This window comes from Microtus ochrogaster, unplaced genomic scaffold (assembly GCF_000317375.1).
Source record: "Microtus ochrogaster isolate Prairie Vole_2 unplaced genomic scaffold, MicOch1.0 UNK18, whole genome shotgun sequence".
NCBI lineage: Eukaryota > Metazoa > Chordata > Mammalia > Rodentia > Cricetidae > Microtus > Microtus ochrogaster.
The window spans coordinates 4000431-4028147 of NW_004949116.1; the positions used below are offsets into that span (position 1 = coordinate 4000431).

General features: G+C 40.7%; 1 protein-coding gene across 4 annotated transcripts in view; it reads left to right on the forward strand.

Annotated features, from left to right (window-relative positions):
* Rbm33 (RNA binding motif protein 33) overlaps nucleotides 1-27717 on the forward strand; it is a 111450-nt gene that overhangs the window by 43676 nt on the left and 40057 nt on the right. For all 4 annotated transcript variants that reach the window (XM_005367457.2, XM_026789380.1, XM_013353889.2 and 1 more), the window contains 3 exons: nucleotides 453-661; nucleotides 3484-3766; nucleotides 11008-11066. In XM_005367457.2, coding sequence (XP_005367514.1) covers nucleotides 453-661; nucleotides 3484-3766; nucleotides 11008-11066 — 551 coding nt within the window. The remainder of the gene's footprint in view (nucleotides 1-452; nucleotides 662-3483; nucleotides 3767-11007; nucleotides 11067-27717) is intronic.

Below are 27717 nucleotides of genomic sequence, written 5' to 3' on the forward strand. Positions count from 1 at the left end.
CTTCCTTCCTTCCTTCCTTCCTTCCTTCCTTCCTTCCTTCCTTCCTTCCTTCCTTTGTTGTTGTTTTTGTAGACAGGGTTTCTCTGGGTTGCCCTGACTGCCCTGGAGCTCACTCTGTAGACCAGGCTGGCCTCGAATTCAATGTAGATCTGCGTACCTTTGCCTCCCAGATGCTGGGACTAAAGAAAGGTATGTTCTCCCATGCCTGGCTAGTGGCATTTTCTTACTGGTCTAATTGTATCCCAGTAGTAGAGGAGGAGAGTTTCCAACTGTACTGCTCTGTAAATATTGGCTGCTTTTTATATTCACTTGGCACACTGTGAAAGTGAAAGCATTTTAAGATTGATAGATGATTCATGTTTTGAGAGATTGCTACTTGGTTCTTACTGTTCTCTTTCAACAGATATATGTAGTATGGGCTTCATTTAACACCTGTTCATCTTTTTACATAGAGCTTTCAGCAGAAGCCAAAGCTGCATTGCTTGAATTTGAAGAAAGAGAGCGACAGCATAAGCAGGGACGTTATGGTTCCCGGCGGGGAGGAAGGCGAGGAGGCTCTCTGATGTGCCGTGGAATGGGAGACCAGAGGCGAGAGAACAGTGAGAGGGGAAGGATGAAGGAGCACAGACCCGCCCTACTTCCTACACAGCCTCCTGTTGTGGTAAGTATGGGGTTTTATTGCTGTATTTAACAGTTTTGGAGCAATAAAAACACTCCTGTGAGTCACACAATTCACACTCACCTTTTCTAAAATGACACTGAAGCAGTAGAAGCAGTGGTTGAAGTTCTGAGTTTTGGTTTATGGTATGATTTGTAATTTAAAGATTTACTCCTTCTATTATTGGGTAGTTAAAAAATCCACCTCAGGGCTGGAGAGATGGCTTAGTGGTTAAGAGCACTTGCTGCACTTCCAGAGGACCTGGATTCAATTTCCAGCACCCCCATGGCAGCTCTCACCTGTTTGTAACTCCAGTTCCAGGGCTCCTGATACCCTCACACAGACATACAGGTAGGCAAAACACCAATGAACATGAAATAAAAATAAATTAGAAAAAAATTCACCTCAGTGCTTTCATTGAACTTCCATTGGTGGCTTGTGTGGCTGCAATGAAACCCTGCTGTTCTCCTTTATATCAGTGACACCCTCTCAAGTTTTTGATATGCTGATGTTAATACAGATAGACTCTAGGCCATACTCATAAAGTGGTTTTTTTTTTATATATATAGATTTTCCCTTTAGTATCAGTTTTTCTTAATTATTGTATCTTATAAAGCTGTTCATGACTTGAGACTGAATTATGTAGTTAAACTTGGATAAATGTCTTCTGGGATGTCTCAGAAGCAAAGATAGGAGTCATAGTGTTTGTTGTTCTTTTGTCAGCTAGAGGTAAACTTCATGGCTTTCTCCTTTGGAAGTCAGTGTTAGGAAGAAACATAATGCAAGATGTGTCCCTAGTGTATACCACATACCCTTCTGAGGCTTGCTGCCTACACTTGGCCTTTGTTAACAATGCTTCGGGTGCCATTAATTGTTGAGATGATGCAGTAGAAAGGGTGATTGTTGGTCTTGTATGAATCTAGTTTTAATGTACCTCAAGGGAAGAAGAAAATGATAGCACTTGAAAGTTTTGTGACATCAGTACATAGCTCTTTTGCACACAGTTGGTTGGTTTTCCATCAGGGTAAATAAGTTATCCAGCCTGGTTTTGTATCATCACAAGTGCTACAGAACTCTTTTTTTCAATTTACAGGTGAGGGAGGTGAGTGGAGGGAGAGTTGGAGGTAATATTGACAGGCAGTCAGAAAGCAAAGGTAACCCGCATTCTGATACAGTAGCTGTGCCTTAGGCTCCTGGTGTGACTGACCACCTGGTGGGTTGCATGGCCACCAAACAGCTGCTAGACTGAATCTGACCAGCAGCCGTGCATTTAAATTGGGCTCACAGCATCCAGCAGAAACTAGCCAAGGAAATTACGTAGCATTTCCAATTTAACTTTTTCTTGATTGATGTGCGCCCCACGTCTAAAATTCCTATCTGTCTTTTACACTGTGGGTTATTTTAGCTATTTTATATTTTATATCATAGGATAACAATGGTAAGATCTGTTAGAAATGGTTTACCTGCTAGCTATTATATATCTCAGTAACTTGATGTTTTTTAGTCTTGGGCAGTTTGCTGTTCTCTTCCCTCTTTGTCAGAAAGTTAGAGGGCAGCAAACCTACTAGGATCTGAAATGGGGAAGAGGCACCCTCCAGTTTCAGTGGCAGCCTCTCAGTGAGCTCAGCAACACAACAATTTCCCAATTTTGTGCACTACACACTTGTGTGCATAAAGGCAGAAAGGTGTGTCCTCAATTCTGAGAATAGGAGAGTTGAGGTTTATTGGTTCCTGTGTCTTGAGGAACATCCTTTCTGAGGAAAGACAGCCCACCAATGGGCATATACAATTTAACTTTATAATCTTCTTTTTCCACTGAAGTCTCTCCTTGTCCTTTATCAGACTGGGGCTGTTTCTTCTATTTGCCTTTTGCCATGACCTGTGTTGATCTTTTTCATCTGCCATGATGAGCATTCACTTTATTAGAGAAGGCTTCATTGGAGCTTCCTCGCCATGTGTGTTGTAGTTTTCATTTGGAACACAGAGGCCCTCTATAATTGGGCTTCATCCCCAGAAAAATGTCCAATTAGACAGCTGAATTATGAATATTTTGACTACTAATTGGCAGCATAGCTGATTTGATTTGTGGATAGAAGTAAAACTCTTGAAGTCAGATCGTCTGAATCCAACTTTCTGGCATTGTCAGGAGTAGACTGCTACTTCCTGTCCAGGCTTCCAGTGGAGACTTGAGATAGGGGCTGTAGCAGGTTGGAGCCACTTTTATGCTTTCATTTATTTGTTTATTTTTGGTTCTAGTCCTCTTAGCATCTGCTTTTACATTCTATACCCCTCTCTCCTGCTTTTTGACCAAATAGGAAGGCCTTTCTCTTGGTTTTCTCCATTTGTGGTTTGTTTGTTGTTCTCTCTGTACAATACATTCCTTTCTGCAATGGAGGCTTGGCCCACATAACACTTGCCCAAAGCCGCTTCTTGGCTTCAAAGCTTTCTGTAGCCCTGACCCTTTCTTAAAGACAGGCTTTTGGAGTTCTCTCCTGTTTGTCACCTGTATCCTCGAGGAAAGGCAGGGCTAGCTGTGCTTAGAAGCTATGGGTAGCTTTGCTTGTTATGGGCAGTTTTGTTTTCTGGGTTGAATTTTATTTTTCAGAATTTATGCTGTGTGCTTTGGGCTGTCATTTTTTTTCTCTCCTCGCCAAGGACTGGTTGTGCTGCACAGCTTATTCTGTGTACAAACAATTTATGTACAGGTTGTTAATGTAAGCTTATTTCTAAGAAGTTAATGGCTATAAGCGTGGTAACACATCAGCATTACTTCAGTTTTCTTCTAAATGTTGATTTGTTACTTTTTCTCTTTTGGTGATTTTCAGGCTCACTCTCCAAGATTAATCCCTCCTCCACAGCCACAGCCTCCTCCACCACCGCCACCACCTCAGCAGCAGCCAATCAGAAGCCTTTTCCAGCAGCAGCAGCTGCAGCCTCTACTCCCCTTACAGCACCCGCATCACCCCTCCCCACCTCAAGGAGTGCACATGCCCCCCCAGATTGAGACTCCAAGGATGATGCTGACACCTCCCCCAGTGACTCCTCAGCAGCCCAAGAACATCCATATCAATCCACACTTCAAGGGGACAGTGGTGACCCCTGTTCAAGGTGCGTGTTCTTTCCTGGTATGTGTTGAAGGATTTTGGTAGCAGATTTACAAAGCCACCACAGTAGCAGCAGATTCACAATCAGGTCTGTAAGAATGCATAGAAACAATTTAACTTGGCTTATAATTGCCTTTCTTCAGAATGTCTGTTTCTTACTTTGTGATTGGATGGAAATACTGTGCCGTTGTCAGTGTGAGGCCCACCTGGAGGTAGTTGTTAAAGGGTCTAAATGCTTACTTTATATGTCTCGTGGCAAGAATGTTGGAAGTGATGAGTATTCTTCTTAGGTCCTTGGTGTGTCTCATTAGTTTATGTTATCTGGAAAAGAAAGACCAGCCTAGCATCCATTTGTTAACTGTATTGCTATGACAGAAAAGGTACTGGAGCTGGGAGCAGCTTCTCTGAAACAGTTGCCCCTGTGTCTGTCTCACCTGGTCCAGGCACCTTGGCTTTGTTGGAGAACAGAGCAGACAAGAGTTCTGTTCATGTTCTTGCTTCTTTGTGGGCAGAGGCAGTCCATCAGCACCCAGGGTTGGTAAATAGGGCTTGTGGGGCATCTAGATCCAGATGAAGAGGAAGAATAGAGCAGAGTTCAGGAGGGGAGTGGATACAGATGAGGGAAGATGGTCACACGTCTTAGAGAGGTACACACTACTAGGACTGGCTGTTGTTGGTAGTGAGCACAAGTCTTGCATTTGAAGTAATTAAGAGAGACACGATCAACACTTTGTGGGGTGACAAAAGGAGGGAAGTGCATAGGGTCCTGCTTGTCTGGACCACTGTAAGGACTTATTTTTTACTGGGAGGAGTGCCTGGGTTATAGTATGTGAAGCTAGAGTAAAAAAGAATTGTGGTTCTCACATAGCTGAAACTGGCCCTTTGCCAGTAGAATGCATTTTTCTGTGCTTCTGTTTATGCATCATTCTAATGCTTTTTGGTTTTTTTTTTTTTTTGCTCTTTTTTTACTAATGATTTCTTACTACTTATTTGATCCTTATACTATGGAAAAGATGTTAGGCCATAAAAATCCTGTAGTGATTCTCTTGCCTGAGTAAGAAATGGGCCACTGTGGAGACAACTGGAAACATCAACAACACATTTGGCCCCAAAGCCACTAGTCTAGTGACTGCACAGTATAGTGGTGGATCAAGAAAGAGCATGGCATAAGACATCAGAAGTTACAGTGATGACAGAGAAGTTGTTGAAACGGGCACTATTAGAGCTCAGTGTGCTGCTCAATAGTCACTTAGCATTTGAGCAAACTGGAAAGGTATAAAGGCTCCATAGGTGGGTTGCTCATGAGCTGACTGGAAAAAAAAAAACAAACAAACTTCATTTTGTCTCAGTTCTATTCAACAACAACAAACTATTTCTTGATTAGATTATGATGTGGTGAAAGATTCATAGTACGTGATAGTGCATGAAAATGAGCTCTGTGGTTGGACCGGGAGGGTGCAGTAGAGTACTCTCCAGCAAAAAGGTTATAATCATTGTTTGCTCTCTGTCTGCGGCCATCTGCTCCTTTATAACTTGTGAGCCTCAGTGTAGCCATTTTACCTGAGACATGTGCCAGCAAATGAGGAGATGCACTGACAGTGCAATGTCTGCCAGGCAGTGGTGGTGCACACCTATAATCCCAGCACCTGGGAGGCAGAGGCAGAGGCAGGTGAATCTCTCTGTGAGTTCAAGGTTAGCCTGGTCTACACGAGTGAGTTCCAGGACAGCCAGGGCTAGACAAAGAACAATCAAAACAAAAACAAAAATGCAGTGCTTACAGCTGCACTGTCCAGTGGGAAAGCCCAGTTCTTTACCATAATGATTTTATACTGCACAACCTGTGCTTCCAACATTGAATAAATTAACCTATGATGTTTTGAGTTATTTGCCATGTTCTCCTGACTTCACCCCAACTGACTGATACTCTTTGAGCATCTCAGTGACTTTTTGCAAGAAATTTTTTTTTCTATAATCTGCAAGCTGTAGGAAGTGTTCCTGAAGCATGGATAGAGACGTGCTATATGGGAATATACACACTTTTTATTGCAAAAAAAAATGTGTTGATGATGGTAGTCCCAATTTTGATTACTAAGGATGCATGTGAACTTATTTATGATGACTTAAAATTCATGGTCAGGATCTACAGGGCCTTTTGCACCAATAGGGTGTTTAAGGGAAGACTATGGGACACCTAGGGAGAAGTGTGTGTCTAGCTTGCTGGGGGTCATAGGAGAGTGCAGAAGAGGCAGTGAGAGGCTGCATGTGATACAGGTGGATTGGATGAATAGGGGAGGGAGACTGAGAATCTGGGAGGGTGCTAGTGACTAATGAGCAACTGAGCCATTTCAAATGACCTGGGCTAATGATTCAAATTGGGCATTGCTCGTGTATAGAGGGTCTAGAATAGTGGTTCTCAGTTTGAATCCCGACTCCTATGGAGAGTAGTCAAACAGCCCTTTCACAGGGGTTGCCTGTTACCAGATATTTGTAATAAGATTCATAACAGTAGCAAAATTACAGTTATGAAGTAACAACAAAAATAATTTTTATGGTGGGGGGTCACCACAACAGGAGCATATTATAGGGTTTCAGCCTTAGGAGGTTGAGATCCACTGGTCTAGAACTCTAGCAGAGGTGTAGGGATATAGAGAAGAGGTATGAATCAGAGCAGGAGAATCTGGCAGAGCTGCTGGGGGCAGATTCGGGAGCTGAAGAAGCATTGCTGGGCAGGCTGTTGATTGCCCTGGACTGTAGGAAGACCTCAGTTCTGCTAGTGGCTTGTGAAATGAAAGTGGTAGGAAGGAACCTGACTAAATTGTCCTCAGAATGGGAAGGTTCTGATGTGTGCTGACAGACTTTCTTTCCATTGTGTTCTCTAAAACACTATGTTTGTTGTTGGGGAATGGGAAGAAGGCTTGAGAAAGGTTCAAGCAGGGAGAGTCACATCCCACACTTAGGGAAGGGCTAGCTGCACAGGGGGAACATGACTGATCTAGGTGAGACGGAAGGCTTATCCTGGCAGGAGCCTATGTGCCAGGAGTAGGCATGGGGAATTTACAGGCTTGGGACCAGGGACAGCAGTGTGAGTGCAGAAGGTGGCCTTGTGTGCATGGTGGTAGGATGCAGAATCTTAGATAAGTTCTTATGATGGCAAAAGTTTTCTTAGTGAGCAAATTGGGGGTAGAATACGTGGGAAAGTCTGAAGAGAGAAGTCTTGAAGCCATGTTCTGGGAGCCCCACATTTGGAAGGAATGACTGGAGACGAGAATTGGCACAATATTGTGTGTCACTGGCTGTGCTTGTTATTCTGGGTGTGTTATGAACAGCTGTGTTCACAGAATAGTGGATATGCTAGTCCTGAAATTTGATGAGTCCTGTGAAGAGAAAACCCCAGAGGAGGAGGTAATTATTGAAACTGGTCCTGGAGGAAGACGGAGGTAGAGTGCTGAGAGCTGCATGGAAAGGATGGCGTCTTCATGCAGTGACAGTGAGCTTGGGGTAGAGAGCTAGGAAGATGGTGGCAACGACTCAGGAACTGATTTTACAACGTAAAGGAAGAGCTTTAGGTGCCCTGAGGTCTGGGTTTGGGACTGCAGTGGGATTGGAAAGGAGACCACCTGTCCGGAAGAATGGGAGGAATCGTCGTCACTTAGGGGCTCCTGAGGAAGGAACAGTGTTGCTGATTCTTTCTGGTGAGCTCAGGAGGTAAAGGAATTTCATAAGTTGAGAGAGAAAGCACAGGGTCCCTTGCCAAACCAAGAGCTCACCAGTTTGGCTAGTCAAGTTGCTAACTTTTTCTGGGCATTCTCCATCTTTGCCTTCCCAATGCTGGGATTGCAGGTAGGTTATATACCCATGTAACATCTGTAGGTGCTAGGGATCTAAACTTTAGTTTCCATACTTTGACTTCTGAGATGTCCCTCCAGCTCCCACCATGTCTTCTCTGTTTCCTAAATTGAACTCAATAGTTGCCCTGTACCAGCATCAGTTAATTAGATAGTTCCTTGTAAATTTCAGTGGAAAACTGATGGCTGGTAAGATGCATAGATTTTCAGCCTATTAGAAGTACGATAGTATTGGAAGATAATAAAGCTGTAAAAAGGTTCTGGAATGTTCTGTAGACTAAATGGTGTCACTTGCTAGAAATTATTAGGCTGGAAAGTAATAAATGCAGATCCCTCATCAAGGAGCTTGATGGACTCAGTAAATGGTGAGTCCATTTGAAGCTATTTAAGGTCACCATGAATCCAGGAGCTTTGATGCTAATTGATCCTTGTGTTTCATGTACCTGATGCTGGAGAGAAGAAAACCTTATTCTTGCTGGGCACATATGAGGTCCTAGCAATATTTGATTCAGTACTTTGCAAATTAGCTTAAATTGGAGCCCCAATTCTTGGGAGAGGCTGAGTGCCTTTACATGCAAAGTACAGATTAAACTAGCACTTCTCTGTGTTAATAGCTAAGTACACTTAAAAAACTTTTTAAAGCGTACGGCTTTAATCTCAGCAATTGGGAGGCAGAGGCAGGTGGATCTCTGTGAGTTTGGGGCCAGCCTATTATTCTATATCATTTCAGGACAGCTAGAGGTACATAGTAAGACCCTGTCTCAAGACAAACAATAAAAAGAATATTTCCATCCATCCATCATCAATCCAGGGTCTCAGTATGTAGCCTTGGTTGGCCTGGAACAAACTGTATCAGGCCAGGCTGGCCTCAAATTTACAGAGAGCTGCCTGCCTCTGATTTATGGGTGCTAGAACTAAAGGTGTGTATCCCTATGCCTAGATAAATTTATTTTTAATTATTTGCATATATGTATCTGTGTAGAGGTATGTGTATGTGTATGCATTGTCCATGAAGGCCCAAAGGTATTGGATGGCTTGAGCTGGAATTACAGGTGGTTGTGAGCTGTCCAATATGGGGCTATGAATAGGATGAGTTCTCTGCAAGAGCAGCATGCACTCTTAACCACTGAATTATCTCTACATTCTCGCTGAAAATCTTTTCATTATTAGCATATAAGCTGAGTAATTATATGAATATGTTTGCATGTGTGTATATACGTGGTGCTGGAAGTCAGAGCCTACCCAATGCCGGGTGCTAGATAAGTGCTTTTCCACTAAGATAGGCTCCCCAGCCCTTTCATGTCTTTTATAAATTAGTCTGTTTTCTTTCTGAGGGTAAAAGACTGCTCCATTGTAATATAATTAAACCAGTTTGATGGACACTTGAGTTGTTCTTCTGATATCCATCCTTACAATTGTAATAAACTGAAAATGTCTTCTGTTATATACATAAGATGCTACATAAATAATAAATACCAAATTTTTAGGTACAAGGTTTAACTAGACTGATGTAAACATCAGAAGTTTTAAGTTTCCTTCTGTTCCATGTGGTACCTGGCGAGGGGTTGGGTCTTGATCCTATTGCTCTCTGGATTGGGCTGAAACACCTGCTTCCATGCCCTGCTCTTCCTCTGTGAGTTCTGTATACTATTTATTTCTTGAAGAAAGAGGGCAGAGACTTGGTCAGTGTTGCCAGCTCCTCAGAGGTCATGTTAATAAACCCATTCATTAGAATCAGCTCTCGTCTCCTGATTTCTTACTGGGCTGTGTTGGAGTTGTTTAGTTCCTATAAATGGTTTGGTAGCGGAGCTCGGTGTTTTATATGTGGTGCTTGATTTAAAAATATTGTCTGTCTGTTGTTAAATGTGTCATTCTTTTCTTCACCTTCATTATCTTTTGAGATGAGAATACTTTTTTTTTTCCTTATTCAATAGCATGTTCTTTCCCTTTTGATGCCTAACTTCTATGTGTCTTCTTACAGTAAGTCTTGTGTTGGAATAGACTCTCAAGGAGGCTTGGACTTCTGCTAGTTTGACATTCTGTAAGAGGAAGTTTCAGTTACATTTGCTTTGATCAGATAGTGAGATGGCCCACACAATCAGTTAACATTGAGCCTTTAAAGTGTGATGTTAATTATACTAATCTTGATACAGTTCAATGTATGGGATTCATTTTGTAACTGTAGAAAATAAAAGTTTGGTGTGTCACTATTTTAAAGTGATTGGACTTATTCTTCAGGTGCATTTTTGTGCCAGTATTTCTCATTTCCCAGAGTCCTCTTTATTAAAGATGTGCTGTACTAAAACTTTAATTAATAGTTTACTGAGGCTGCTGTAACAAGCACTACCAAGAGGTGTAGGCATGGGCAGGCTGATTCCCCTGGGCTCAATTCTTGGGTTGCAGATGACTTCCCCATGTTCTCACATGGTGTCTCTGTGAGCAGGTGTTTGCATTTCTCCTTTTCTCTAGGATGCTAGTTAGGTTGGATTAGTGCTCATCATTCTGACCTCTTTAAAGACCTCTCCAAATGTATCACATTTTAGGTGATCATATGAGAGGTTTCTGGGTGCATCTAGCACCATGTTTGACTGTAAGCTCCTATACCACAACAGTGATGAGTTCTTCCAAATCCTGGTCAGTGAGATCAGTATAATGTGCAGCACATTTCAAAGAGGGCAGCACATGCTTTTGTCCTAAGGACTTAGCCCTTATTTTTTGCTACCATGATATATCCTCTTAAAACAATTGGACTTCTTGATCTAGTAGACTGGCGAGAATTTGACCACTTTGAAAATAAAACCAACCTGCAAGTTTCAGCATGGTAATTTACTTCCTTGTCATTCTCTGTAAGGGTATACAAGCATCATTTCACCCTTCCTCTTCCTGCCTCTTTTTCTTCCTCTTTATTCCTCTCTTCTGATTCTATAGGATTCACATTTCAATTTGTATAACTGGGCAGGGCTTACTATGTAAGCCAGACTGGTCTTATGCTCACTATGTAACCCAGCCTGTCCTCAAACTTGTAACAGTCTTCCTTCTTCAGACTTCATGAATGGTAGGGTTATAAGAGTACCCTACCATGTCACATCTCACTGAAACTAGGTCTTTTAATTTCAAAAAACGATTATCGTCTTTTGTTGTAAAAATATTTTAATTCTAAAGTAATTCTCTGTTAGAACTTAAGCTTCATATTGGGCTGTTTTATTCTGGGGCCAAAAATACCCTCCCCTCTCCTCTTATGAAATTATCAAAAGTACCAAGTGTGTGTAGGTATAGTCTAAACTTAATGTTACTGTGTGCCCAGTATATGTAGTATATGTTTTGTGTGAGATCTCATGTGTTGTCTTCCTCCCATCTAGTCTGATGCTAAGTGATTGTAATGCAAGGTGTTTTCTTACAGTGCCCTTGCTGCCAGTTCCAAGCCAGCCGAGGCCTGCCGTGGGACCCCAAAGATTCCCAGTGAGTAGCAGCTGTTCTTCTTTCTGGCAGGGGGGAAGCACATGCTGACTGAGAGATACTGGTACTGCACTTGCCCAGCCAGATACAGTGTGGGCATTGGTGAATGTTGACTGCAGTCTCTGCAATGGAAAATATTTTTTAAAACCTTAAGGTCAGTGGATGTTTGAGAGTGAAATTAGTTTTAACTATACAATTGCTGAATCAAGACTCGCAGCAGAATTTCTCTCATCTTAAAGAGTATGAATTCTGATTTTGTCATGGTTGTGTTGAGGGCACATCTTACAGGCATGGGACATCTGTGAGTTTATGTCAGATTCCAGGAAATAAGAATGATGTGCTTAGTTATTAAAGAGCTGGGAGTACTCCTGAGCAACAGGTTTCCTGTTCTTAAATAAAAAATTTAGATATGAACCAAAGTACACACTTATGTGCTTCTTGTCATTTATCTGTAACTAAAAGAAAAATGTCCATTATTTGCGTAAATAAATGTATTTTACTTTCTTTGAATTTTTTGTTTATTAAAACCCTGAATATTGTTCTTCTTAAGAACTGTGGGGAATTAGTTCAGACAATGAAATGCTAATGTCATTTGGATAGGAAAAGGGAAGTGAGTATGTGTGTGTGTGGCCTATTGATGGTGAGCAGTAAATGGATGTCTGGTAGCCCCAGACAGGTTAGATGGAGAGCCTGCCTACTGACCAAGCCCACTGAACAGTACATTGTTGGATGCAGGGTTTGGAGTAATTTTTAGACACTCTTGCTTTGCAGCTATTATTTGTGGTACCATCTGAAACTGGTTCTTTCTGGCCTTATTCTCATATTTAGCTAAGTTTTTTTTCTTAGATTGCTGTTTACATTGTATAAATTTAGTTTTTGATTAGTTGTTTTTGGTTACCAATCCCTGTTCAGAACATATTTGTGAATGACTGTGTCCTCCAGGCTGCCATGGTATCATTCCCATGTACTTCTAAGGAAATCTTGCTTCCTTTTCCTCAGGCCTATGTGAAATTTGCTATTGGTCTTGTTTTCATGTTTAATTCACATCATGGTGCTAGAATTTGATGTAAAAATGCAATTCTGGTTTTCAGAAATGCATGTATTTTAATATTTTTATGAAACAATGTGCTTATCAATATGAAATTAGTAATTTACAATTTTCACTTTTATTTTTCAATTGTACAAATAGAATTTTATATGATATTAGAAGGGGGAACCTCATGTTTTAAGAATATTACTAGAGTAAATGAAAGCTTAGCACTTAAGAGGTAAGAGGACAGCTTGAAGAAAAATTGGTTCTCTCCTCCTACCATGTCGGTTCTAGGTTGGAACTCCAGTTGTAAGACTTAGTGGCCAGCATCTTTACTCTCTGCCTTAGTTACTGTTCTGTTGCTGTGAAGAGATGCCATGACCAAGAAAACTTACAAAAGAAAATATTTAATTGGGGGCTTGCCTACAGGGTAAGTCCCTGATCATCATTGTGGGAAGTATTCAGGCATGGTACTGGAGCAGTAGCTGAGAGCTTTACATCCTGATGAGAGAGATAGGTGGAGACTTGACCTGGCCTGGGGTGGGGTGGGCTTTTGAAATCTCAAAGCTCACCCAAAAGAAACACTTCCACCAACAAGGCTGACATCTCCTAATCCTTTTCAAACAGTTTCACTCACAGGTGACTGAGCATTCAAATATATATGCCTATGGGATTAATTCTCATTTAAATCACCATATCCTCTGAGCCTTCTCCCTGATCTCTAAATTTATTCATTTAATAGTGTTAAACATTTGCTCTTTTGTATTTTTTTTTAAATTGGTGTTTTGTCTGTCTGTATATATGTCTGTTTAGTGTGTTGATTCTGGAGTTACAGACAGTTGTGAGCTGCCATATGGGTGTTGGGAATTAAACTCAGGTCCCTTGGAAGAGACATTAGTGCTCTTAACTCCTGAACCGCCTTTACACACACACACACACACACACACACACACACACACTTTATTTTTTCTGAGCCCTCCTTCCATTTGAGAAGGTGGCAGCCTGTACTGGAAAGTAGCTGGGCTAGATGTTGGCTGTGTGGATAACTAAAGAAACCCTGCAGGTCTTTGTTGGTCACTGTCTTAATACATGTCTACTTTATGTGACATGGACTAGCGACTAGATAAAAAAGCTAAGTCATGGTGAGCTAATTGAAAATATGCAGGGCTTCAGCTACTCTTTTAGTCTTTCAGAGAAATCAATATGGGATTTGTTTTTTCAAGTATAGCAGAGATACCATGGGTTTGTTTTTTTTTTTTTTTTAAATCCTTGAGAACATGTTTGGAAGGGAGATAAACTCAGGGCTGTCTTCTGACATTTATTTAAACTGGAACTTTAAAACAACAACCAAAAAAGGCCTTTTTCCCCCTCTACCACTATTTTAAGCTTGATTGCCATGAATATAAACTTGATATTATAAATATTAGACAAGGATCTGTTTTATGGCAGTTCACAACTATTACGAACCAAGAAGAATTAAATGAAGCCCAAGTTGGATCTTTCCTTAATACCTGAGTATAATGATTAAAAACAACAAAAACAATATTGTGGCCTAATTAAGCCTTTGACCATTTATTTCTGCTGGCGATATGCACTGCAGATCAAATCCAGCCTTCCTTAAAAATTGAGAGACAGTATTTATTACACAGACTCTTGCTTTATAAAATGACCCATAATCTCTTTACAGTGGCACATGCCTATAATCCTAGCACTTGGGAGACTGAGGTAAGAGAATCCTGAGGTAGGTGCTAGCCTGGGCCTAGATAGCAAGACCTTGCTTCAAAAAAAAAGGAGGAGGGGCTGGAGATTATAGCTCAGTAGTAGAATGCTGTTCAAAGTTTTGAGTTCTATCTTTAGCATCAAGTCACATACACATGCGCACAAAGACTACACAGAAATGATAAACTATTTAGTTAAGAACCCAAATTTAGACTTTCTAGGTGTAGTGGATTCACTGTTTTTCCGTGGTGCGTAAAATTAGATTTGAATTTGGAAGTCTTTGTACCAGTTTAAGTAGAATTAGAACTTAACTAAAGTCAAATTTATTTTGTTCATCTTTCCCAAGTGGATCTCTTCTATATATGCATTCTCGTCTCCCTGAGGATAGATGTTATCTTGGGCAGTGCTGCACACACAATGCATAGCTGCTTCTTCTGTTAGTTAGTAGAGTTGTGTGACAAAATGTTTCCTGGGGAGATGGAATACATATGTCTACTCACCCCAAATATGAATTCCACACAGACCAAGGTGTAGATACCATTAATTTCAGCTTTGGTGAAACAGTGAGTTTATTGGGGTTACTTAAAAAATATGGGTCAGGGGCTGGAGAGATGGCTCAGTGGTTAAGAGCACTGGCTGCTCTTCCAGAGGTTCTGCATTTAATTCCCAGCAACCACATGGTGGCTCACAACCATCTGTAATGAGATCTGGTGCCCTCTTCTGGCCTGCAGGCATACAGGGAGGCAGAATGTTATATACATAATAAATAAATAAAATCTTTTTTAAAAAAAATATGGGTCAGGAATCACTTACTGGAGCAGAAATGAATCAAAGATGGCTGCTTGACTAAAGTCCACTCCATTATGTGTGTCATCTCACAAAAATCTGGGAGCCTGGAGCACACTGCACAGCCTGCAGGTGGCTCAACAAATTGGAGAGTTCCTTTTTCAGATGCCTCAGTTAGTCTAAACCTCTTCCAGGTAGCTCTGCTGCTTTCTGCTTCTTCCAGGCAGCTGGTCTGGTCTCAGTCTTCCTTGCAGCTTTTCTCCTGAGTCTTCCTTGAAGCTCAGTTCCTTGTGAGGGGACTCTCAGTATTTATTGCTTACTCTGGCAGGGACGGGCCTACTGAATCTGGTCAGTTTCAGAAACTTTGTGAAGCTATTTTGAGTTGCTTCCCTTTGGTTTAAGGAGCTTCCTGCACAATGGAATGTTTCAGCTTGAGGAAACTAACACAACATTTGAGTTGAGAGTTTACTGGTACTTGTGAAAGTGAGTAGTGTAGAGAAGAAAGGATGTTTAAGTTTTTATATTTCTTGCTTTGTAAACTTCAGTGATACATTGAACTTGTACCAGAGGATTAGGAGGTACATACTGAACTAAAAACAATTCTTCTCTTTTCCTCACTCACTGGGAATCAGACAGGACAGACATGGGTAAGGGTGGCCCCAGCTCCAGGTCTGGAAAGGACAGTGATGCATGCATGTATTTACCACTCAGCCTGAGCAAGTTTTCTCTTCCCCACTAGAGGTAACAGCACTATCTTAAAAGGCCATTTTTACTGGCTATTTTATGAAGACTTCAGAAATGACTATGAACTAGTGTATTGCAGGATATTTGATCACACTGTGAACCCCCAGATTGCGTTATTTACTGGAAGAACCTGTTTCTCATTGTGGTATAGCTCAGCCCTGGCACACACCTTTAATCCAAGAATGTTCTACTTGAATAGTGTAAACAGGATTAAATAAAATCAGTCATAGGTCAAGAGGCAGGGCAGATAACCATGTTGACAAGAGGTGAATATAAAATTTTTAAGAAAAAACCATAGAGGCTGGAGAGATGGCTCAGAGGTAAAAAGCACTGACTGCTCTTCCAGAGGTCCTGAGTTCAATTTCCAGTAACCACATGGTGGCTCACAGCCATCTGTAATGAGATCTGGTGGCCTCTTCTGGCCTGCAGCAGACATGCAGACAGAACACTGTATACATAATTAATAAATAAATCTTGAAAAAATGAAAAAGAAAAAACCATAGAAAGTAAAAGAGAGTCAGGAGGACAGATAGACACACAGTAAGTAGAAGGGAGGGACATTGGGTTTGAAGAGACTTGTTTGTTATGGTAGGAGAAGAGAGGCTTCTGGAACAAGGGCAGAGGAGGAAGGTCAGCTATGTGTTTTCTCTTCCTCCCTGAGCTAGCAGGTTTTCATTCCAGCATCTAATTCCAGTCTTTATTGGTAAAAATCAAATGATGGAGATTTGGGTAAAAACAAACTAGTAGATGGAAAATTTTCTTAGTGACAGTTTCCTCTAGATTTGCTGGTGTAATACGGTTTTTGTTGTTGTGTTTTGAGTGGTGCTGGGGCTTGAGCCCAGATTACTCTCAGCCTTGCCTCCATTACATAGATGCACAGCCTGCCAATCAGCCTAACAGTCCGTTTGCATGCAATGACTTAGCATTATTTTAGATATTCACTCTTAATGTATTGTAGGCGGTTAGTGTAAGATTGACAGTGACTATTAGGTAATTAGAACAAACACTTAGTTGTCGAGGTGAGAAATGCTCTAAGAAGGTCCTGTTTTAAGTACTTAGTTTTGAGAACTGCTATAGAGGCACTTGGGTCATGGTTTATGCGTCATGTTTGTCTTCACATGGATATGGTTTCTAACCCCATCCACACATGTACAGTATTCCTTAGTACTTTGTGATTTAAGCTTCAGGCTAAAAATTAGGTCTATGCACTGGATTTCCTTTTTTAATTTCCAGACCAGACTTAAGAATGTCTTAAAAATATAAATTATATCTCAGTTGTTACTGATCAGAGAACAGCTATGTTTCTCCTTTATCTTGAGTCACTGTTAGTCTTTTGAATATAATGTACACCTGTTATTTAAGTAATAGATGCTCACAGGCCCTAGAAGAAGAACAAGTAGCATCAAAGGCAGGGGTCATAGGGTCTCCATTGTGCCTGTTAGTAACCACCACTGCAGACAGTGCTCATTGCGTGGACCAGAGCTTGTCAGTGTCAATTCACAGCACATTTGTGTCTTGTTTTTATAATAGGAAGAACTAGTTTACCTTATATACAGGTCCTGTCTTTTTTTCTATCTTTGTTTCTGTTTGAATTCTACTTTCAACTTGTGTTTCTGTTTTCATGTTAAAAATCTTTCTGGTTTCACTGCACAGAGACAGCACGCCCTATTTTGTATGCCATTACCATGGTTGGTTGTGAGTCTTTTAAGTATAGTTTTTTAGTTGTTTGTTCTAGAAAAGACATTGCTTGCTCACAGCAATGCTAAAATGTCAATTGTAGTAAATCTTACTTTGATAACTTTTATTTTGAGTCCCATTGCTGTTTTATATATAAATCTCTATTTAAAGCAGTTGTTCTCAGCCTTTGGGTCTCAACCCCTTGGGAGGATCAAATGACCCTTTCACCAGGATTGTCTAAGACCATCAGAAAACACAGTTATTTACATTATGATTCATAACAGTAGCAAAACTACAGTTATAAAGTAGCAACAAAAATAATTTTATGGTTGGGGTCACCACAATATGAGGAGCTGAATTAAAGGGTCACAGCTTTAGGAAGATTGGGAAGCACTGATTTAAAGCTTCCTGACAGAATAATAAAGCTGTTTCAGTCCTTCAAATTTGCACTGATGTATTAGGCTGATGATGTTTCTGGTGACCAACAACATACGGGTAGGCTGTGGAAATTTTTCTTTATTAAATTTTTTTGCGTACAGTATATTTTTATATTCTTTCCCCTCCCCTAGATCTTCCCCATCTTCCTACTCACCCAACTTCAAGTTCTCTCTCTTAAAGCACACACACAAAACAGTAAAACCAGATGTCAAACAAAAACTCAGTAAGACACACACACACACACACACACACACACACACACACACACACACACACACACCACAAAACCATAGTGTCTTCTGGGTAAGGGGCTTGACCTGGAGTGTGGTTGATAAACCCAGTTACACTTCATTGAAGAAAATTGATTTTTCCTCTCCCAGCAGGTATCACTTGCAAATAGCTTCTTGGTTAGGGGTGGGACTTTGTGTCCACTTTCCTTTCTTCATGCCGCTGTCGAATGATTTCTTGTTCTTTGTTTAAATTCAGGATGAAAATGTGTGTACTTTTAAGTTGGAATTAGTCTTTAGTAGTGGCTGTATTGCTTGGCCTGACCTGGCAAATGAGGCTGATATGCAGCAGGGCTCTGGGCATACTGTGGTTCGTGGTATCAGGTGCTGATGATCGGGGCTTCCTGGCTGGGTCCTGAGTGCTATTTCATGCAAATCATGTCTGAGAGACTGCTGCAGCAAATCCCATTTCTTTTCTGATTATAGCCTCACTGATGAGAATCAAGACTATGCTCTCCAGGAAGGAAAGTGTTGTTTTTGAGTGCTTACAGTTTTTACAACATGGCTGCATTGCCTTATAATTATTACCACTTAAGATAGGGAAGGGATGATGGACATTTCCTCTTATCAGATCTTTGAGTAGTAGCAGGAGAATGTGGTAGGAGATCCTTCCAGCTGTCAGATATTGTCAGGCTTGCAAGCAGAGAATGCAGTTTAAAATGCAGATGACATAATACCCAGCATCCTCCACTTGCTTCTGGGTTTCTGATTAATCATGATTACCATACATTATCATACCATCAAATTTAATCATATCAATGAATGCCCATCTGCAGCAGTAACAAGAGCAGCTAAACACAGTGGAAACAGCCATTAAAGGAAGAGATGGTTTATCAGATTCAATAACCCATTAGCTTGACTCTGCAGTGTTGGTATGCCTTATACACAGGACTAGAGGTAGGACTGGGTTAAAGGCCACACTAATAACCCAAAGGCTAGGAAATAGCCACTGAAATTGTTTCGTACTGATTTTTTTGTGTGCAGTAATCAGAATGATTGCAATATTCTGTAAAAACTACATTATAAAATAAACTATTTGTCTGCTTTGGGTAAAAGTATTAAATTGGCAATAGCACATCATCCTGAATTGTGCAGTGCCATACAAGTGGACTTGTATCTTTTTTACATTTGAGGTGCATGTGTGTGTGCACACACATGCTTTTATGTGTACACCTATGCATGCCTTGGCATTCTTACATAGTTCAGAGAACAGCTTTTAGAGTTGGTACTCTCCTTCTACCATGAGGGTTCTCAGGTACTCAGGCTTGGCAGCAAAAGCCTTTTACCCAGTAAGCCACTTTCCTATCCCTAGACCTACTCCTGAGTATAATTTTTCCATCTACAATATAGTAATGTAGCCCACCAATGTTGCAGTTTAGTCATGCAGTCATCAGTGTTGCAGTTTAGTATGCAGCCATACATGTTGGACAGTGATAGAAAGTTAAAACCATGGAATTGCCCTCTACACTAAGAAAATCTCTTCATGTTTTGTCTTTAATCGTAGTGTGCTCTCCAATTATTTAATTTTATTATGTTTGAGAGAGTACACATGCACATACCTAGGTTATTAGCGATTATTCTTCAGGATCGCTTTATTTACTTTGTAGCAGGATTAATCACTGGGATCTGGGGTTTGTGGGTTTTTTATGCTAGGATGGCTGCCTAGTGAGCCATTGGATCCATTCCTGTATTTACTTCCCCAGGACTAGGATTACATGTATGCCACCTTACCTGACTTTTTTCCTGGGTACCCAGGACCAAACTCAGGTCCTCAGACTTACCTAGTAGGCACTTTCCAACTGACCCATCTTCCTAGTCCTTAGCATTTATTTTCCCAGGAGTTTTTAAGACACTCCTAAATAAGTTCAGGTACATTTTTTAAAAGAAATTTTATCGTCATTGTGAGGGGTAGGGCACAAGTGCCACAATGTATGTGTAGAGGTCAGAAGACAAGTAGTATGAGTTGATTTTCTCCTATCATATGAGTTCTGGGGATGGAACTCAGATTGACAAGCTCGTGCAACATTTTTTCCCCTGAGCCATTCTGCCAACCTTGATACATTTTAAAGATAAACTTGGAAAGATGTCCTAATACACATTGAAATGCATTTCTTCCCAGTGATTAGAATTTTTTCTCCCACTTAAAATAGTATTTTTGTTATAATAGTCTGTGAGCTCTTTATTATGATAACAAAGGATAGTGCCATCAAACAGGGTCTGTGTTGTCCCTGCCAGCCCTTAAATGTGTCTGTTTGGAGTCTGGCTCCTTTCCTGGGGCATAAGGCACCTGAGATTCACTGGTTTTGTTGCACCAGCTGGTAACTCATTGCTATGTAGTATTCCAGTGCTGGAGTTAGTTTATTCACTACAGTGTTGCTGGAAGCATATGCTTATATTTGGCTTGTCAGAAATATGTTCACAGATGGGAATTTATGGGCTCTACATTTTTCCTCCATGTAGCTGGACTATGACTTTGGGGTTGGTTTTTTTGTTGTTTGTTTTGTTTTTGAGACTTTTTTTTTTTTTTTTTGGTTAACCCTGGCTGTCCTGGAGCAGTGTCCTCAGTACAGGCTGTTCTCGCTCTATAGACCAGACTGGCATTACTCCCAAGTCCAAGTCCTGCGTTTAAGGATGTATGCCACCATCATGTGGCTATGTCTTTACTTTTTAATTGCTTCTTTTTTCTTTAAAAAAAAAAAAAAGTCTTAACAGTGTTGTTGTTAAAGATGAAACATGAGCTAAAATGTTACTGGTAGATTACTACATTTTAGATTTTTCTCATAGCTTATGTCCAGCAACCTTAGGAAGCAGAGGTGTTACTATTTTCTCTGTTTTACAAACTGGGAGGCTGAGTATTGGGAGAATTAATTGCTTAAGCTTACATAGCAGTGCAGATGTAGCATTTGAACCAAGGGTAGTCCATGCCCAGCATCCTTCTTTTCATATTTATGCTGACTTGTCCTTAAATATCAACATGCATTGATGTTATTGCATTTTGCATTGATTTTATTATTGTATGTGTATGTGCTTGTACATGTGTGGGGTTCAGGGGACAGCTTATGAGGCTCAGTTATCTCTTTCTACCATGTGAATTCAGGGACTCAAACTCAGGCTGTGAGACTTGGCAGCATAAGTGACCCTTACCCACTCACCTGTCACACTAGCTCTCAACATGTACTGTAATACACTTTGCTTTTTAAGAAAGAGCTTGAAACCCAAGAACCTGAACCAGTTCTGCAAGACTGTAACAGTCCTTGGTATGCTCATAGAGGATTTGCTAGAGGGACCTTGCTGGTTGGCATGGCTGTGACAAAAGCGAGTGCAGGACTAGTGCATTACCTTATTTTGTGACAGAATGCAGGGGTTTTTTGTTTGTTTGTTTTCTTCAAAAGTAGTATTTTAGACACTGTTCTAGTTTACTACTTGAACCAAAAGTGCCTTGCATAAATTCACTCAGTGTTCCTGAACATAAAATTTACACTTCTTTCTTTGGAATGTTCAACTTGTATCTATAAATATAAAAATACCTTCTAGGAAAATCAATATATTTAAACAAGTCACATGTTAAAAAAAAACCATGGAAAATGCTCAGATAAGAGGATTAACACGTTGTGATAGAAGGTTGTAATTTTAATTATGTCAGGGGTCACTGGTGGTCTTTATTCTTTGCTTTTAACCCACTTAATCAGAATTAACCAAGAGGTATTCTTAAGTGTCAATTGGTTTCTTATACAGTTCTTTGCATTTTAAGTGAGATTAATAAATGAAAACATGTTATACAGGAGGGTTGAAATTTATTGAAAGAGCCACGAAATTTCAGTAACATTGTTAAAGTATTTAATTAGTCTTATTAAAACATACCAACTGACCCTTTTAGAGAAGCTGATAAGTGGCATAATAGCAGTTGAAGCTGTTTTATTCTTGCCTTTATACGATTAAGTTTTTGCTAAGCAATTTATGTAAAGTTTCCATCTTTTCTTTTTGTAACTGAAGTTATCAGTTCTTTCTGAATAGGATTAATATAGATAATGTCATGTAATTAACAAGAGATGCAAAAAAATGAAAGCACGGTCTGTATAGGAATTATGAGAGGATGATAATCTCTTATCTTGGATTTTTAAAGGGATATAAAGAAAAGCAAAACAGCAGTTTGAATGGATTAGACTAGTCTTTTTCTTTCCAATGGTAGAAGTGCTTTAACACTCAAAGTTCCATAACAACACAGTTGTAAAAGAATTCTACATTTGGTGGCAGGAACTAGTAATCTGTTAACCTTTATACCCTGCAGTGGTAGGAGTCATCACAGGAATGACTTGGGGAGTCAGAACTCAGAATTGTGTCTTCTGTGGCTTAAGCGTTGAGCTGAGGTAGATAGAAAGAATCTCATGTGTGGGGATTTGTTCTGAGCTGCCATTCATCTATGGTAGTCTTCCCATACTATTAAGGAGTAGTGGCTTCCTGCACTGATTCTCTGGATTGTCTGTATGCTAGGTGAATATTGTACCTGATGTGTGTTGGCCAGGGTGTGAGCAATACAGCAGATCTCAGTTGGTAATTTTAAGGAGTAAGAAAGTGAAAGTTTGGGTTCAATGATGTTTTGGGGACTTTAATTACTTTTCTGCTCAATTGCTACCTGAATATGTGTGCCTACTTTCCAGACTAAAGCTGGGTTGATGCTGCATGCTAGCTGAAGCACCCTAGGATTAAAGGAAATAGATAGCATTGTTGCTGTGGTCTTCTGGGATCCTGGATTGGAGTGATGGCCATGGGGGCTGAATCTGAGGGTAACAGAAACACAGCCTGCCTGGGCAGAGGAAAGCAGGACAAAAAGGATATGAAACAAGGCTGAGTTGTGGTTCCAGCTAAGAGTCCTGAGCCCCAACCTGTTACTTAATTCAGGATCTTGACTCCCAGCTGTAATCAGCATGTATGGGTAAGGACTCTCCCTCTTGCTGTTAGGCCAGCTTCAGAAAAGCAGTGAGCCTGGGTGCTGTTTGAGACATCTGCAGATGTGATTTTTGATACCTAGATGACTTAAAAGTGCCCTTTGCAGGAGCACACATTGGAGTGGGCTGACTTCACAGGTGGAACTACCAGGTGTGCTTACCTCTTGGTTTGTATATCTGATCTTGGTGAGCCCTCTACATTTGCAGGCATCTGGGAAAAGAACAAAAATAATTTATGGGAAGTTTAGCTTTTTGGGTTAGAGATTTTATTCATTGTATATGTTCTCTGACCACATGGCCTTCAGGAAAGGCTCCATATCTGAACTTTGCTGGTTTCCAAAAGATGACAGACACACTTGGGGAACTCTAGCAGCTAGCTGTCTTTAGAGTAGTGAGACTCAGATTTGTGTAAAGCAGATGGCACTGGTGTACACTGGTATTTTATTAGCAACAGTATATTTTTTATTTTTTCTGTTAACTGCCATCCACGGACAAAACTGTTGTCTAGCACTCGGACAAATTCAGGAAATTACTTGCATAAACACTGTAATGGATGAATAAGTCTGCCGTGGAGCAGACTCCTCCTTCCTGTTATCTTCTTATTTTTTGATAAACTTCTGCCTTAAGGAGGGTGTTTCTAATTTATTGATCTGCTTTTATATTTGGGTCTAACCCTGAAAAATACTTGCTAATGTGTGTATGGTAAATGATTAGGGCAGGACTTTGTGTGTCTTAGAGGTGTTTAAGTCTCGGTTCAATCTGTAGCAGAGCAAGGGAGGCTGGCAGGAGTCTTGGGAGACCAGACTGTTCAAATAACTGACTCTTCACAGAAAAGATGTCTCTAAGAATTGAGGAGACAGATTCTATGCTTATCTCAGAAAATCTTGTGTGCTTTTCTTAATTTTCTTTTGTCCTTAAATCTGTGGTCACCTGCTCTGGGTGGCAGCTGGGAAGTGACTGGGGAGAAGGTAGGATTGAGGCGATTGTCAGCACTGGGTTCTTCTACTCTGTTCATTGGAGCAAGTACTATAGTTATTGTGATTGTGAACCTCTGTTTTCAACTGGGCCCTTATAGGTTCATCCTGAAGCCAGAATACTTTGCTTTACTATGAATCTTAAAAAGCATTTGTGTTCTGCTAAACCAGAGAACTATCGTGTGAGAATCTGGAGGCTTTGCTGCATACCCCACACATTCTAATGCTTGTAAATATTCATCCAAGCTGCATATGGGTACTTAGAAAAGAAAAGAAAACAGCATTAACATTCTGGGGAGGCAAAATTTGAAATTCCAGAATAATTTCAGTTAATATAAAAGGTGTCTTTAGAAGTTCTAAAGATTTAAAATATTCTGTGGAGTCTGGATAGCACTTGGAGATTCCTGGGGACAGGAGCATAGCTCAGTTGGCAAAGTTCTTGCCATGCAAGGATGAAGATCTCAATTCAGTACCAAGCACACTTAGCAAAGCTGGATGTGGTGGTTTGTTTGAAATCACAACTCTGGTGAAGCAGACAGGAGGATCCTTGGGATTTGCTGAGCAACCAGCCTGGCTTACTTGGCCAGAGACCTGTCTCAGAAAATGGGTGTATACTACCTGACAAGGGGAGTGAGAGCTGCAGTTGGACTCCAGTGACCATATACACCTTCACACACATGCATGATCACCGAGAAGCAATATATCTAGCTTGCCATAGCTTGAAGTTCTTGTTGGAAACTATGTGCTGGTCTCCTTGGTGTCCTGACTGACCACTAGTTGGGACAGGGATATGGATTAAGAAGAGAGCAATGCTCTGATCTCTCTGTGACAGTAGAACTCCGTCATACCTTCACTCTGGCAGTGTGGAAGCCAGTCTGCTCTTCCAGTTCCATTGGCCTTACCTATAAGAAAACCTCTCCATGGATGACTCAAAACTGTTTGGAGAGAGGGAAAACAAAAAGTTATAAAAAGCCCTGTGCCCACACTCAGTGCACGTGTGACTGCAGATTTCACATGGGAAGCAACACACTTTCTAGTTCTGTGTGTCCAGTAACAGAAACAGACAGGAATGCTAGGCTTAATTACACTCAGATGTAAAGTCTGTATGTGGAAATCAGAATAAAGGGAAACTGGAGCTTGCTTCTCCCTGAGATCTGAACAGAAAGGGCAACTGCAGAGGGTTGTATCTAGAAAGCCAAGTGCACCCTGCAGCAAGTCACTCTGTTTCTGGAAGGAGATATGTGCATTCAGCCAGGTGCACTCTGTAATGTAGTCACTCTGGTTCTAAAAAGGAGATAGGTAGGGTTGAGTCTGGTGGGGAAAGCAGCAGTGCACTGGTGGCAGTGGCAGCTGCAGTTGCAGCGTGTGATGATGAATGGTAAATAAATTAGGCTTGTTGCACTCTTCATCAAAATTGGTGACAGCTGTAAGTTGATAAGAGTTTGTACACTGAGTGTTGCTGATTTCCAGCTATCAATACTAGTGTTCTGTAGGTGTTAAGTGATACATTCTCTCTTCATTTCTTCCTACATCTGCTTTTTGTCAGCTTGTTAACATAGCCAAAAATTTATGCTTTCAGTGCTTGTTGTAATTTAGTATACTGTTTGTTTTTATGAAAAAATGACTAAATGCAGTAATAAAATGAAAACTTAGATTATCTTAAATTGGCTGCTGCTAAAAATTAGCACATTTGTTACTAGTGACTGTAGACGATATTTGGATGCAGTGAGGCTGCCCAGACTGTTGCAGACATGGGAGCAGCTGTGTTGCAGATCAGAACCAAAAGATGATCAGTTGGAAAGTGACCTGGGCAGGGGGAAAAGGAGCTGACTAGGAATAGGAGAAAGACTGCCCAGTCATTATGGACCATTTAAAATTAAATACACACTTGGTGATTCTAATCTGCTGTAATGAGCCTTCACATCAGTAGGCGGGAAGTGAGAATGTAGGTCATCATCCATGGTCTGTGCCAGGGTGGGTCTCTGAAACAAATCTCAAAGAGTAGAGTTAGAGTTAGTCAGGACCTGTCTGGAATGAGGAAGGATGGCAGAGAGTTCCATTTCTACCAGAGAAGTTGTTCCCAGGGGGATTTTGTGTTTTTGTCTAAAACAAAAACATGAAAGTTTCCAGAGAATTAGATGCAGTGTAGAAGTTTGTTTTTGTTTTGTTTTTTCACAGTAGTTTTGGAGCCTGTCCTGGCAATGGTGATGGCACTGTCTTTGATCAGAGCATCTCTGGTCCTCAGCAAATGAGTATGAAATAGATGATTATAAAGCCTAAATTCTGACTGGTTCTTGTTGGATTCTTATGGTAGTTATTAAAATTCTGTGAGAATCACTGTAAGGTAGAGAGTATGCTCTTTCATTCAGACCCATTCTCCCAACTCCCCTGACCTTAAGACTAACTGTATAACCAGACAACCAACAGTGTATCCAAGTGGCCCACTGTTTCTGATTTTCCATTTTAGACTGCTCCTCAGGTGGCAATTCTACACATCTTTTGAGGACAACTGTCTAATTGGAAAAGATCAGAATTGCTGATTTGCTTGGTGTGCTGGCGAGTTTTATGTCAGTTTGGCACAAGCTAGAGTCATTTTGGAAGAGTGAGCCCTGAGAAAAATGTTCCTACCATGCCTGTGGATAAGCCTTCAGGGCATTTTCTGATTGATGATTGATGTGGGGGGCCCAGCACATTGTGGGGTGGTGCTACCCTGGGCTGATACAGTCCTGGATGGCATAAGAAAGCAGGTAGAGATGAAATAAGGCCATTCCTCCCCCAAGTTTATTTTTCATGGTGTTTTATCACAATAATAGAAACCCTTTATTAGAAGCCACATGATAAGTTAGATCTCTTCACATACCAGAGGTATGTAAATTGGTTCCCATTCATTCATTCATTACTTTTTCCTCCCTTCTCTCCCCCTTATCAGTTGCTGCATAAGTATGTTTGCTAATTTATCATTCAGGGAGTTTTGAAACGTAAGTTCTGAAATGGTCAGGACCAGAGTATTTCAGATTTCAGAGTTTTCTAGTTTTGGGGATGTATACCCTGGATTTTGCCCATTGAGTACCCTTAAGCCAAAATTGAAATCTGTAGTGTGAAACTTTTGAGTGTGAGTGACTTAGAGAGTTACCGGTTTTTCATACTACGGATGCTGAAGTTGTATATGCCAGAATATGCTGATGTGTGAAACTGAAGCTGGAGTGCTCACAGTGTGCTTTTACACATAAAGAATATGAGGTACAGTGCACGTGATGTTTCATTGACTTCATAGCAGACTAGGCATGCCCATTAAAACTCCTCTTGTAGATTTATTAAGTATAAACTTTCTAACTGTTTTGATAGAAAAAGCTTTTCTGCATGTTATCAAAGTGAAGATGTTAAAGAATACTCTCAAAGCATCAGGGTTGTGATATCTCTAGCTAGCACCATTTTGTGCTTGTTCAGTTAAAGAGAAAGTCTTTCTGAGGATGGACAGGTATGATAAGTATTCTCAAGTTTCTCATTGTTGGCTGTGCTTTGAGGGTGAAGTATCTCGCTCGATGTGGTAGCAAGAAGCAGTGCTCTTTAGACTTCATTATGGTGAGGGTTGCCTCAGTCTCACTTGAAGTAGCAAGTAACAGCTAAAAAGAATGTAAGCTTTGGGATTTCTGTCTTTTTCAAGAAATCACTATGTTTTGTTTTTTTAGAAAGATGTAATCTTTGCATTTCAAACCTCATTTTATTACCATTTTAGCTAACTGGCTTGCAATTTTGTGGTAAATGGGAACATTTCTTTGGCAGTTTTGTTTTGTTTTTTTTAAGGTAGGGTTTCTCTGTGTAGCTCTTGCTGTCTTGGAACTTGCTCTGTAGACCATGCTGGCCTCGATCCACCTGCCACTGCCTTGTTAGTGCTGGGATTAAAGGTGTGCACCACCATTGCCTGGCTGTCAGTATTTTTACTGTGCTCTAAGGTTCTCTCTCTCTCTCTCTCTCTCTCTCTCTCTCTCTCTCTCTCTCTCTCTCTCTCTCTCTCTCGCTCGCGCGCGCTCTCGCTCTCTCGCTCTCACACAC